The 14,521-nt window shown below is 41.7% G+C and overlaps 1 protein-coding gene across 3 annotated transcripts in view; it reads left to right on the top strand.

Annotated features, from left to right (window-relative positions):
* The first annotated feature begins 8,588 nt into the window (after window positions 1-8,588).
* PTGFR (prostaglandin F receptor) overlaps window positions 8,589-14,521 on the top strand; it is a 66,456-nt gene continuing 60,523 nt past the window's right edge. Inside the window, exons 1-2 of one of the 3 annotated variants that reach the window (XM_024984696.2) lie at window positions 8,589-9,190; window positions 10,572-11,439. In XM_024984696.2, coding sequence (XP_024840464.1) covers window positions 10,642-11,439 — 798 coding nt within the window. In that variant the 5' untranslated portion in view covers window positions 8,589-9,190; window positions 10,572-10,641. 3 annotated transcript variants of the gene reach the window in all.

Here is a 14,521-nt window from a genome sequence, read left to right as displayed (position 1 = left end):
CTAAAAAAATAGAAATTAAAATGTTAGATTACTAGGATGAATTTTCTTGTTCCTTTCTATGTTGTGCAATGCCAATTCAAATGCAAATATCACATTTCACTTGGGTGCGGAGTCACCAAAATTACACAATTTCTATTTTGTGGCTTGTCGTTCAAGGCTGCCTCTAGCTGGTAAGAGACAAACTCAAGACAGAATGAGAAAGACTTGGAAGGAAGAAGAGAAAATTCCCCAGAGTGGAGCTTTTTGAGGGGCCCTCCAGGAACAGGGGCCAATACAAAACCCTCACAGGTACCCAAGGATCTTTGAGGTGTGTGTGAATTTGCTTGAGCCTGATGGCTACTGGGTTCCTTCTCCCATCAAACTAGGGACCCATGTGCAGTGTCTGTACAGGGTTTGGGCCGGAGGGATCGAGCCAGGTGGCTCCTTATTTCCATGGGCCGACTGCCTCAGTTCATAGTAGATGGGAGACCCCTGAGGAAATGGCAACCCACTCCACTATTCTTGCCTGGGAAATATCATGGATAGAGGAACCTGGTGGGTTGTAGTCCATGGGATCACAAGGGTTGGACACGATTGAGCTACTGAGCATGTGAAGATCTTAAACCTCTGTGCCCAGATGTGCTCAGTACCTGGATGAAGCAGTGAGAAGCCTGCCCTGCTCAGCCCAGATAAGCTCATCTGGCATGGGAGTGCAGCAGCCATGCTTGGCCCCAAGATGCCTTATCCTTACCCTACCCAAGCTCATGGCCAGGCCTCTTCCTTGGTGAAGAGTGGCCCTTATGCCCACCGTACCCAATCTCATGGCCAGGCCCCTTCCTTGGTGAAGAATGGCAGCAGTTACCATGTGAGAGTGTCGATGGAGGCTGGCTGAAGTCTGGGATAGGGGACTGGGTAGCCAAGAACCCATCCCAGGGAGGCCCATCCCGGGGAGGTGAATGTGTACAAGATTTGGAGGTCTCAGCTGGGGGTGCAGGCTCTATTGTCTGATTGGACTTCACTTAAATACACAATTCAAAGCTAAAATGATTGAGAAATTTCAAGATGGCACTGGCTGCATGCTGAAGCAGGCAGTCCTATTTGAGTTCAGCTTTTGGATATATTTTTTACACCCCCGAGATGGCTCCATCTTTCAGAGAAGGCAATTTCTCCTTTGTGCCAAGTTGGGGGAATAGTGAATCTATCAATATTTTCTTCTTCCAGCAAGGGACTCATTTTTAATGTTTTTTTAAAGGGGGATTTTCTTTACTTTGGCAAGGATGGTCTCATGATCTTTGTGGTGGTTTCAGATTTGCTCTGGGTTTGGATGTGGGTGTTTTGAAACTTCACTGAAGTAAAATCCATGAGAAAATTGTAGACAAGTATTGAATGCAGATAAAGAATCAAGATGACCCCTGATAACCACTTAGCCACAAAAGAACATTCTGTGATAGCTGCCAATATTGGGAAACCTTGCTTGTCAAACCACAGCGTGCAGGGGTGTCTTAGCTGCCAGTGAGGCAGTTGCGCCAGGAGTTAGGATCAAGGAGTTGAGCAGACCTGGTACTGAATTCGTTCTCTGTGTTAAGCAGTTTAACGCCTTAATCTTTCTGTGCCTCAATTATCTCTGTGCAAGTGAGGGTCATGGTTTTGCCTTTTTAAATAGAGTTCTTGGAAAAGTTAATTTAATATATATGTAAAGTGTTTAGCATTGAGACACCGTCAGTCCTCAATAGCTGTAAATTCTATATCTTTTCATATGCAAGCATGCAGAAAAAAGTGAAGGTGGTAGTTTCTTTGCAAAACAGTCTTCCTTTGTGGCCCCTGTCTGTGATCCCCAGTGCCTTCAGGAATTTCTGTGATGTTGTGTCTGGTCCATTCTCTCCCCTGGTGCAAACTTGTCCTTGTCACTTCACTTTTGTCAAACACTGTATGTCTTGTGTCTCACCTGCTCAGGGGCCACTTAAAAATAATAGGTTACTGGGTGGATTAAATTTGCTTCTTAGTTGGATCCTAGCTATCTATATGAAATATTGAAGTCAGATAAGACAGGAAGAAAAATGTGAAGAGGGCTAATAGAATCCTAGAAAGGGATGAAGATGAAATGGAAAGAAGAGGGAAAAAAACAGGGGGTCATTAACAAGAACTAGCGTGCTAGTGTAGATTTTTAAGCTCCTTGAGGGCAGAAACAGAGGCTACCTGATCCCTACATTTCAAACTTTGTTAGCATAACACGTTGCTCACTTTGAGTCTAGTAAATGTGTAGAATAAATAGTGAATGGTGATAGGCACCCAGAGCTCCAGTGGGAGTAGCCGATAGCAGGGTCCAGGCTAACGGGGAGATGTGGGGATGGATAGGAGATTTAAGAGGATCTGCATTGGCCCCCTATCCCTGAACGAAGCAGAAATTGCTGAGTATTTTATGGTTTGGTTTGCACCTCACTTTCAGCATATGTGTGTGATCTTGGGCAAATAATTTATTTTTGTCTAGGCTTCAGTTTCCTCATCTCTCCTCTGTGCAATGAGGATAGAATAACCACCTGGTAGCATTGATGTGTACACTTAAAGAACCCATCACAGCGCTGGGCAAAGGGCAGAAAATCAGTACATATTCTCTTTCTCTTCTGCTTCCTTCCAACTTTTTCCTTCTTTTCACCTCCTAGATTTTCCATTCTGCCCGTCTTGAAGCGTTAACAAAAGCATCAGTGCTAGAACAGTGGCGCTGTGGGTCTTGGATCTTGTGAAAGAATGTAGATGGATTATTGCAAAACTTCTTGTACCAAAAGAAAAACAATACAGGCATCTGCCCTTCTGGTGGTAGGCTTAGTAGCAACAAACTGTGCATAAAGGACAGCACTTTATGTCTTATTAAACCCAGGGGCAATATGAAGAGTTGGTGAGAGTATGGGTTTTTTGGTCAGATAGATGTGGTTTTGTCACATGTATTTGCCACTCTAATCAGGCAAGTTTACTTCTTGATGCTTGAATTTCCACTTCTGAAGTATGTCCACTTAATTCATTCATTCTTTCCTGAGCACCTCCACAGCATGTGCAAAGTGCTGGACATGCAATGGCAATGATAGACGTGCAGTTAGCATGATATACAGAAATCACACTAATTTTTGAACACTGGCGTCTGAATAGGGATCAGGCAATGTGTGAGGGATTGAAGGAAGATTACTAAAGATAACGGTGCAGAAGGCCAAGGACAGGTTGTGGGAGCTGAGGATGTCAGTGTGACTGGGGCAAAGAGTTTTAGGGCTGAGGAAGGAGAGTTAAACCTCATGGCAGAAGTAGGAACATAGATTAAGAAGTCTTGAAAACCACCTTAAAGAATTCAGAGTTTATCCTAAGGGTAACAATAGCACTCCCCAAATAGTACTTTCCAGGGGAACCGGAGTCCAGTGGAACCCAATGAGTATGGTAGGTCTGTCAAGGAATAATTATTTTCCCATGAATTGGATATTGGTCTATGAGAGATATAAATGTTAGATTCATGAGGAAGGGAGGATGTACAAATCTGTTAGGGCTGCCATTACAAATGGGGTGACTTAAACAACTGAAATGTCTCACAGCTCTGGAGGCTGGAAGTCTAAGATGAAGCTGTTGGCAGCATTGATTTGTTCTGAGGGCTGAGAGGGAAGACCCTGTTCAGGGCCTCTTTCCATGGCAGGTATTGTAACTGCGCCATCTTCACGTTCACGTGGGGTTCTCTCTGTATGTGTCTCTGTCTCTGAATCTCCCTCTTTTATAAGGGCACCACTCAGATTGAATGGGACTCATCCCGATGGCCTCATTTTAACCTGGTTACCTCTGTAAAGGCCTTATCTAGAAATAAGGTCACTTTTTGAGGTGTTGGGGGTTAGGACTTCAATATGTGAATTTTAAAGGACACAGTGCAACCCATAATAGTGGGGTTACTTACCAATGGCACCACAAATATTGGTTATCTGTATTGAGGAACTCCCTGGATTCCTACTTCACAAATACTCAAAAATAATTATCTGTAGGATTAAAGACTTAAATGTGGAAGGCACAAATGTTGAAATGTTTAGAAAATATATAGTAGAATATCTTATAATCCAGGTTCTGGAAAGGCTTTTAAAATGTGACAGAAAAAATGCTAAAGTACAGCATAAAAGATGAGGTTTAAGATCTTGAAATTTGATCACATTAAATTAAGCACTGTATAAAACAATGACAGCAAAGAAAGGAGAGTAAGGAAAATGAAGAGGCAAGCTGTGATTTGGAAAAAGATGTTTTCTCTGCAACTGATAGAGAATTAGTATCTAGAACACATAAAGAATTAGTAAAAAGACCCAGAAAAGGCAATGGCAACCCACTCCAGTACTCTTACCTGGAAAATCCCATGGACGGAGGGGCCTGGTGGACTGCAGTCCATGGGGTCGCTAGCAGTCGGACACGACTGAGCGACTTCACTTTATTTTTTCAGTTTCATGCATTGGAGAAGGAAATGGCAACCCACTCCAGTGTTCTTGCCTGGAGAATCCCGGGGACGGGGGAGCCTGGTGGGCTGCCGTCTATGGGGTCGAACAGAGTCGGACTTGACTGAAGCGACTTAGCAGCAGTAAAAAGACAACGAATCCAGTGAAAATTTGGACAAAAGAGATAAACAGATATTTCACAGAAAAAGAGACAGGAATGCAAAGAGAAATATAATTTAGGTCCCCAATGTGATATTATTTTACAACTGTCTGGTTAGTAATAATTAAAGAGATAGACAATTCCAAGTATTGTCACAAATATGAAGGAAAACTCCTAGGCACAGCCTTATCCTGGAAAGTCGGACATTCTCAAACTCTGTGACCCAGTGATTTCACTCTAGGTATAAGTCCTAGAGAAACTCCTACACAAAGTGATAAATACAAAATTATTCACAGTAGATTATTTCCTAAGAACATAAAACTGGAAATAATCCTAATAACCATTAACAGGATGATATTTGAAAAATTTGGAAATCCAAATTTTTGTGACTGCAGAATTTTGTAAATGAATAACTCCTACCGCATACAACAATATCTGTGAATCTTATAAATCTTGTATTAAAAAAACAAGTTACAGGAGGTTAAGTTACAAGACAAGGAAAATTAAATAATACATTGGTTCATATGCATATTTATGTAATAATACAATGCAAGAGAATGATGACAAACATACAATTCAGGATAGTGGTTATCTCTGTTATCTCCGGGGGTAGGATACAGAAGAATGAAATGGAGACAGAAACATGAAGATAGATGTAACAATGTTAGTAATGTTCTTGTATAGTCTTGCAATGGATTGAATGACTCTTTCCCCCCACACCCCCCAAAATATGTTGAAATCCAAACCTCCAGTGTCTTAGAATGTGACTGTAGTAGGAAATAGGGTTGTTGCAGATGTAATCGATTAGGATCAGGTCGTACTGGAGTAGGGTGGATCCCAATCCAATATGACTGGTCTTATAAGAAGATGACCATGTGAGGACAAAGAGAGAGAATGGCATGTGAAGATGAAAGCGGGGATTGGAGTGATGCATCTAAAAGCCAGGAATGATAAAGACTGCCAGCAAATCATCAGAAGCCATGCCAGGGATATGAAACAGATTCTCCCTCACAGCCCCTAGGAGGAACTAACCATGCCAGCACCTTGATTTTGGATTCCTAAACTCCAGACTGCAAGATAACGTTTCTGTTTTTTAAGCACCCAGTCTGTAGTACTTTGTAACAGCAGCCCTAGGAAATCCACACAGTCCTTAAATTAGATACTAGGTGCATGGGTGTTTATTTTATAATTCACGACTTACAAATGCATTACATATGTTACTTTTGGTGTTTCAAAGAGTTACATAATAATTTTTTTTTAAAAAGAAGTTATTATTTTAATTACTGCCACACTGGGACATAGTTTCTAGCATGAATGTCAATGGTAAATTCCAGAAAAGTTTTCCTAGACAGTTTTATTAAAACTATAAAAATCTTCAACACTCCTGTTAATTTTTATGGAGTTTTTACTTCATCCTCAGTGTCATTGAGTCCCGGTTTCTCTGACTTTAATTATAATGTGCACACTTCTCTGAGCACAGTGTTCAGCATCCAATCCTGAATGAAGGTGATTGCCAAGCACACACCTGTCATGTAATCTCTTGTCAACAGGCTGACATCAGCTTTGGCACCATTAAAGGGAAGCCACCAAATCACATCAAGGTTTCAGACATAGGCTCCACAAAAGTAAGTGCCCTCCTTTACCTCAAAGCCACACTAGAGGAAGGGCTTGGATGCTTTGTCCACACAGCTGTGTTTCTGCCTCTTAGAAACAGTGTGTGACACAAAGTAGATGCTCAAGAAATTTGTTGAATGAAGGTGTAAGTTAAGAGTTTTATGTGTGTCTGCTTCTCAGCAGTAATGATACCAACTACTGTTTTTCAGAAGAATTTTATCAGCTACCCCCCTTCTCACCTCCCCCCCCACCATCTCTCACCCCCTCCACCCACCAACTAATTTTTGATCTGTTTGTTTCTATCTGCTGATTTGCTAGCTCTTCTTCCTTATACTCGGGCTCCCCCGGTGGCTCAGCAGTAAAGAATCTGCCTGCCATGCAGGAGCCGCAGGAGACACGGGTTCCATCCCTTGGTCTGGAAGATGCCCTGGAGAAGGGTGGGGCAACCCACTCCAGTATTCTTGCCTGGAGAATCCCATGCACAAAGGAGCCTGGTGGGCTATAGTCCATAGAGTCACAAAGAGTCGGACATGACTGAAGTGACTGAAGTGACACTGGTCATTCAGATATACTATTTCTCTACTAACTAGTACTTCTTTGTATAAGTACTTCTTTATATAAAGTCTTTATGTAAGTACTTCTTTATATAAAGTCAGAGGCTGCCATTGGGACTTTGAATAGGGGTCAGATTTGGGTGTAATAAGGCCAGATATGTATTTTTTTCTTTTAAGAGTAGTTAGTTAATTATTTACTCTTCCATATTAGTTAGTACCTTCTCTACTGATACTAATATATTCTATCTTGAGAAGAGATGTAGGTTCTTTAGAATCCTTTATTGAGATTCAGGTGAAATGTATCTTGATTAAGGAATGGATTCTAAAAATGGAACTCCAAGAATACATGCAAAGTAGACACTTTTTTTCCCCCCAAAGTAGATACTTTAAAAATAATAGGATTTATCTAGCACTTTGAAAAATAGATTAATAATGTTTTGAATATACATAATAAACATTATGACTTGAAATTGCTTTCATGAGAATTTTCTCTTTTTTACCCAGTAGATTAAGTAGCTGTTGTTTGTGAGATGTGCCAGTGAGAGATCGGGACTTTTAAAGATCTTGAAGTGTAATCCTGGAAATGTTGCTTGTACCACTGATGAATTCAAGCAGTGTTAATAAGTGACCAGGAGGATAGTCCTAGGTGAGGATGGAGAGATAATTAAGACCTTTGCAGATATGCAGTTCAGTGGGAGAGGCATAAGAAATAGATAATTGTATCCAATGTGATCAAGTGATATTAATCACTAAAGGATAGAATAGTACTCTGTGTGATTAACATATTCCATGTGGTTTATTACATAGTTGTTTTTTGGACACTGGTCATTCAGATATACTATTTCTCTACTAACTAGAATATTTGGTTAACCAGAATTTTCAAGTGACTCTACCTGAGTAATAGTTTATTTTATAAGTTATGATCATATCATTAAAAAAAAAATCTATGTCTACCATAGAGAAAAACTGCAATCATTCTTTTCTATAGTTAATGGCTAATTTATTTATCTCACTGTAGCATTTATGATCCTTTTTAATTTCCAGGAGTTTAGAGACCTCTTCTGATTTTAGAACAGAGAAAAGAGGGTTTATTTCCATGAGGCATTGGTTTTTCACATAAGTTGTGGCAATATTTTACTGACAAAAAAAGCAAAAGTCAGTAATACATTTCCATAAGCTATGAAAATGAGAGTTAATAGGTACGGATCGAAACAATATAAGCAAAAAGCGGTTACAATATTAAAATGACTCGAATTACAATTCTTAATGAAATAGTGGATATTTCTTGATTATAAAACTATTTCAGCCAAATTTATTAGCGTTTCTTTGAGTAAATACACCACTAGAAATTCTCTCACCATTGAGCTTTTAAAATCATTAAAATGTTATTGCTTTATCTGCATTCGTCCTTCGAGAATACGCCTCACCCTTTCCCTTCTCACCTTCTTTAGAAAGCTAGAAACAGTCCAGTCCTGTAAGTGACAGAGAATCCTAAGGCAGCGACTTCCCATTGACAACACGTGGCCCGAATGTTTTTCACTTCTTGGGGATATCGGCCCCTAAGCCCACCATCTCAAATGCACCATCTCTTTCTTTGTACCTGGTTTTATCTTTTTAAGATGGATTTGGGATGAACTGTCGGCAAACTACAATCTGACAGCTCCAACACGCTGTCACGACTGCTGTCTGCGCGCTTTCCTCGGCTCTCCTGATTGTTATTTTACAGCCGTAGAGATGGCGCCTTTAGCTGGAGAATGAGTTTAAAACAAAACTTTTCCCTAATTGCTCGGGCAGCTAAGAGGGCCGTAGTGATGCTGAGGAGGGGGGCTGTAGCATCTGAGCACGGTGCTGAAGTTTCTCCCGGTCAGGCTCAAGGCAAAAGGGGCGGAGAGGAAGGGGCGGAGGTCAACCGCGCCCTCCTCCCCGCCCAGGCGGCGAGCGCTGCTAGGTGCTAAAGGATCCAGCCAGCCGAGCGCACCAGGCAGGTTCCGCGCTGCGCGAGCGCGCGGAAGGACGCGCGGCGCGAGCGAATCCGGGCCGGAGCCGTGGCGAGGGCGCAGCGCTGCGCTCAGGAGGCATCGGCGGCGGCGGCGGCGAAGCAGAGCAGGGCGCGGGATGGCCCACGGGCTGGCGCGCCCTTCTGCTCCGCCTAGAGCCCTGCCCGCAGCCGGGGATGCCAAGGTCACCACCCCTTTAGCGGCTAGATTCCCACGCGTTGGTCTCCGGATGCTCAAGCCTACTGAGGTTTAGCCACCCCACTCTCGGACGCCCGGGGCGGCAGCAGGCAGCCGCACCCGAGGGCACCTGAGCCTGCGCTGGCCAACAAGTTTGGAACAGATGCCCCCAGCTGGGGATACAGCCTCAGAGGAAAGACCGACCCGTCCGGATTCTGAGGTGCGCGGCTGGGACCCGGGAGAACGGGTCTAAGAGGAGGGAAACGGGTAAAGGAAAAGATGCTCTTTCGCCCCTCGTTTCCCTGCCCGGGACCCTTCGACTCCCACATCCGGATCAGCTCAGGTCTTTGGCGCCCCCGGGGTGGGAGGGAGACCGGCCCTCTGGCGTTTGAGCAATCGCAGAAAGTTTCAGCCAGTTAAGAGGTTTGGGAAGGATGTTGCAAGCAGAGGCCCGGGGGCGTCGGGGTAGCAGCGGGCGAAAGTAGCGCTGTGAGTAAGACTCGGAGGAGGCGGCCGCCCTGCGGGCAGACCGGGGCGGCCCTTCTTGGGCCGGTCCCAGGAAAGGCTGGCTTCGGAATTCCTAGCCTCCGGGAAAGCTGTTGGGGAAACGCCGGCCGAAAGAGCTCGGGGCGGGGTGGCGGCGGTGGTGGGCATAGAGGGTCTGTGACTCAGGCCTCAGCTCACCAGGGAAAGAGCTGTGTGTCAGTCGTGTCCAACTCTGCGACCCTGTGGGGTGTTGCCCGCCAGGCTCCTCCGTCCATGTGATTTTCCAGGCAAGAACACTGGAATGGATTGCCATACCCTTCTCCAGGGGATCTTCCTAACCCAGGGTTCAAACCCGGATCTCCTGCACTGCAGGCAGACCCTTTACCGTCTGAGCTACCAAGGAAGCCTTAGGGAAAGAGCTACAAATGAATAATTCGCCTTGGATATTGCTGCCCTGAACCTGTAGCGTAAGATCAGCAGCATCTAGGCAGAACTACCCACAGTGAGGGCGGTCCGTCTCCCTGGCTGTCACCCACCTGCATTTCTGCACAGGTGGTAACCTTCCATGGGTCATTGATGTGTGTGGTTTGCTGTTATTTGAGCTAAATCACATAGTTTTAGCTCAAATTCAGAACTTATTCAGAGAAGCCCATGCAGCGTCAGTGCGCTTGCGGCTCCACCCTGCACCCTTCCAAAATTTGGGGAAGATGATTTTTGTCTGCGTGACAAACAGACATAGCTCCCAAAGGAATAATCTACACGTTTGGGGCAAAGTTCATCAGAGGAAAAAGCAAAAAGTTTAGAAGGTCACTTAGTTATTAGAATAGACTATCATACTTTTAAAAACTCATTTGGGTTTAAATCTAGTCTTGTTAAGTGACTTGGTAAATCTGAAGTTTTAGGGTGACAGTGAAGTGTCAGGAGGAGATTTAGGAGGTGCTCATTGGCAGAGTAGACACAGAAGTTAACCAAAAGGTCTCAGTTCTGGTAGCTTCTTTACCTTGAAAATGAGATGTGGAACCCCAGGCAGATATGTGCTGTTCACAGCATGATGCAATCTGGCTCCTGATAGGCTGGATAAATATGATTCCCACCATAGGGTGCTGGGGTGCCAGATGAGCAGTTTTCCAGAGCTCATGATTTCTCTGTCTTTATGCTACAGATCTCTGGACTGCAAGCCTAAACTCTTGAGAAGGAGATGACTTGAGTGGCCAGCTCTTATCTCCATAACAATGTCCACGAACAGTTCTATACAGCCAGTGTCTCCTGAATCTGAGCTCCTTTCAAATACAACTTGCCAACTGGAAGAAGACCTTTCAATATCTTTTTCAATAATCTTCATGACAGTGGGAATCTTATCGAACAGCCTTGCCATTGCTATCCTCATGAAGGCATACCAGAGATTTAGACAGAAGTATAAGTCATCGTTTTTGCTTTTGGCTAGTGCTCTAGTAATCACAGATTTCTTTGGGCACCTCATCAATGGAACTATAGCAGTCTTTGTGTATGCTTCTGATAAAGACTGGATCTACTTTGACAAGTCAAATATCCTTTGCAGTATTTTTGGTATCTGCATGGTGTTCTCTGGTCTGTGCCCACTTTTTCTAGGCAGTTTGATGGCCATAGAGCGATGCATTGGAGTCACCAAACCAATATTTCACTCTACAAAAATTACAACCAAGCATGTTAAAATGATGTTGAGTGGGGTGTGCTTTTTTGCTGTTTTTGTAGCTTTGCTGCCCATCCTCGGGCACCGTGACTATAAAATTCAAGCTTCAAGGACCTGGTGTTTCTACAAAACAGATGAAATCAAAGACTGGGAAGATAGGTTTTATCTTTTACTTTTTGCTTTTCTGGGGCTCCTAGCCCTGGGTATTTCATTTGTTTGCAATGCCATCACAGGAATTTCACTTTTGAAAGTTAAATTTAGAAGTCAACAGCACAGACAAGGCAGGTCTCATCACTTTGAAATGGTCATCCAGCTTCTGGGTATAATGTGTGTTTCCTGCATTTGTTGGAGTCCTTTTCTGGTAAGGATCTATGGTTTTGACATTTTTTTTTGCCTTTTTCAGTTAATCCATATTCAATACAAGGTTTGTTGTCTTTTTCAAAGATGTTAGTCTTGATGGGCAATGCTGTTTCATCTTTTGAGTGCTGGAATTTACTCCTGTTCGGAACTTGCTTTAGTTCTCAGCTCTGGCTTAGAATTAAGCTAACTATGACACAGATGGTTATTTTCCCACAAGCCTGGAAATAAAAGAAATATCTCAGTAAACAATTCTAACCGTAGTGTTAAATATTGCAGTGTGGTATAAAGTAATTTTCGCAGAAATGACAGTCTTAATATACTGAATATGATTAGTTTCTAAAATGTGAAAAAATGACTATAAAACAATATTGGAATGGACTCCAGTAAGTCTTGATAGAAAATCACATGGGCTTGTAATTTATAGATTGGCTTCTCAACACACAATGATCAGGTCTCAGTTTGCAAAGGGAAGTGATGAGTTGAGATAGTTGGATAGTGCAGGTGATCTCAATGGGTAGATCAGGTAAGGAATGGGTAGATCAGGTAAAGAAATCTCTAGTTCATTAACCCAGGATGATAGTAATGCAGGGAGGGATATGAGAGCCAAGGAATCTTCTCTTATCATTTCATTTCCTCTTTTTCCAGCAGCTATATTTAACATCTTGGTATTTTTATTTGGAAATGAAGGCTAAGCTTAAAGAATTAGCAACAAATATAAATCATTTATATGACTTTCTAAATAGAAGACAAAAAATACTTGTGATTGATAAGTATGGCCATAACTTTGGCCAACAATTTTTGATAGAAAAGGTGACAACATACAAGGAAAGAGAAAACATCCTTGTGTATGTGGCTACTGATGGCAGTGAAGATTATTTCCATTCCTTTTTCCATTTGCCAAGGGGGAAACAGATTGGTATTCAAAGGTAGTAATACAGGTGATACTCAGGTAGAGGTAAGGCAAAAAAGTTAAGACAGAGGTAGCCATAACACAGAGGTCATGGTCATACCTTGCATAGTGATGTGCAAGTGCTTATTCTTGTTTGTTTTAATGCAGTTCTTCCACGCCCCTGTGGGTTCATTGTCTAAGAACTGTTGCCAGTAGAGTTTTAATAAACAATCCTGATGGTCCTGGTGAACAGAAGTCTTGAGAGTTGCTGCTGCAGATAGATCCTCTAGTAGTCAATTTTATTCTGCAAAAGGATTTCTTGCTTTTAAAATATTTCTTTATTTCTATACCTCTTATTTCCTTACAATTTGCATTTAGCTACTGAAATTGTATCATTTAAGTATTTTTTTACACAGTATTCTGGAATTAGTCCAAGGTGCCCAATCTAGCAGAGGATAGACTACATCTGTCAATGGCAAGTCAACATATTGAAGCTTGCTTATTGTCAATTTAGGAGGCCTTAGGTGAACCCAACTCGGGGTCTCATCTGAGCTCATAGTTTAGTTGTTTGAATGTGAATAGCTGAGAAAAGTTTGTCAACACTTGGAATCACTTCAGTGTTCATTCTTGGAGAGTTTAATTTATGCTACTTGACAAAGGGAATTCCCTTAGAATAATTCTCCTTTTCTTTTAAACTTTGAAATAGAGTAGCTTTTTAAAATAAAAAATAAGTCTGAGTAAAAATGACTAATTTGAGGGTTGGAAAGGGAATGCTAAGCAAGGGAGAAAAGAGGTAGCTGAAAATATTTAAAGAGAATGTAAAAATGAAGCTCTGGAGAAAGCCTGAAAACCATGAAGTAGTGAACTTAATGAGACACAGGTAACCTTGGATAACTGGGCTAATCACTGGTGTTTTGGTTTTTGCTTTTTTTTTTTTTTCAAGTCACCTTTAAAATTCTACTTAGTTTTGGCTTTTGACTTTGAAAAAATAGGAGTTTTAGGTTAACTACTGTCAGGCAATAGAAGGTAACAAAGTTTCATCCTCACCAGGAATATTTTGAATTTATGTTTTTCTCTAATTTCTTTTCCTGAAGTTTTGGTTTTCTTTACTGCTAAAATAGATATTACAATTTAGTTAATATCTTGCATATATATCCTAGTGGAAATATAATTTTATTTTTATGAAATGTTTTCTGAGGTCTGTGTTCTATTTAACTGTGAATTATTGCTACACTTATGACCCCAATGCATCAATACTTCTAAACTGCTTTTTAGTGTGGAAAATTGTTTCTGCATCAGATGGGTAGTAGGTCTACCACAGATACCCCAGGCTGAATTGATGTTTTAAATTGTTTCAAGCATTCTTTGCATTCCTAGTTTCTTTCTCTTGTGAAGTCTTGGGTCTTCATGGCAAGTTCTGGCTAAAGGATTTATAACTTGTGACTTATAACAAGTGCCTTACTTGCTTTGTTAAGGCCCTCAGACAGTTCTAAATGGAACCTGAGTGAAAAATCCAGGCTTGGAAATGCCAAAATAATACCCAACACTGATTTCCCTATTGAACCATTTTTCCTTTATCCTCTGAATGCCCAGGAGAAACTGCATAGGTGTTAATGACTGAGCCATCATTCTGCTCCCTACATGTTAGAAACTTCTAAATGTTCAAAACATATCTCTGAAACTGAGCTTCTAAATTCCCACAGATGCACTATAATTGTGACATCTTCCAGGTCAATGCCCTACTCTACACTGTGCCTTCTCTCATCCTGATAAGGATGAAATGTTGAATTTGTCATTTGAATGAACATCTGCAGACAGTCTTTGACCTGTGTTCACTGTCATTTTTCAAGCCTCAAACTGGAATAAGGGTACAGGTGCATGCATAAACTGAAAGGAGGAAGTGAGTAATGCAGGTGTTGATGTCTGGGATTGGCAGGATTTACTGCATCAAAACTTATCAATAGTTTTGGCATAATTTCTAAAACTTTTAAAACTTGTGGCTGATGAAAAAGGGGATACTTTATTAATTTTGATGATTGAGTTTAATACAAAGGTAAGAAGATCATGATATTTGTTAGAAATCTCTTTTAATAGATTTTATTTTTCTTGAGTAGTTGTAGGTTTACAGAAAAATGAGTAGAAAGCACAGAATTCACATACCTCCTCATGTTTCCATCCATTCACACTCAGTAAT

Source organism: Bos taurus, chromosome 3 (assembly GCF_002263795.3).
Source record: "Bos taurus isolate L1 Dominette 01449 registration number 42190680 breed Hereford chromosome 3, ARS-UCD2.0, whole genome shotgun sequence".
NCBI lineage: Eukaryota > Metazoa > Chordata > Mammalia > Artiodactyla > Bovidae > Bos > Bos taurus.
This window is presented reverse-complemented; position numbering and strand designations above follow the sequence as displayed.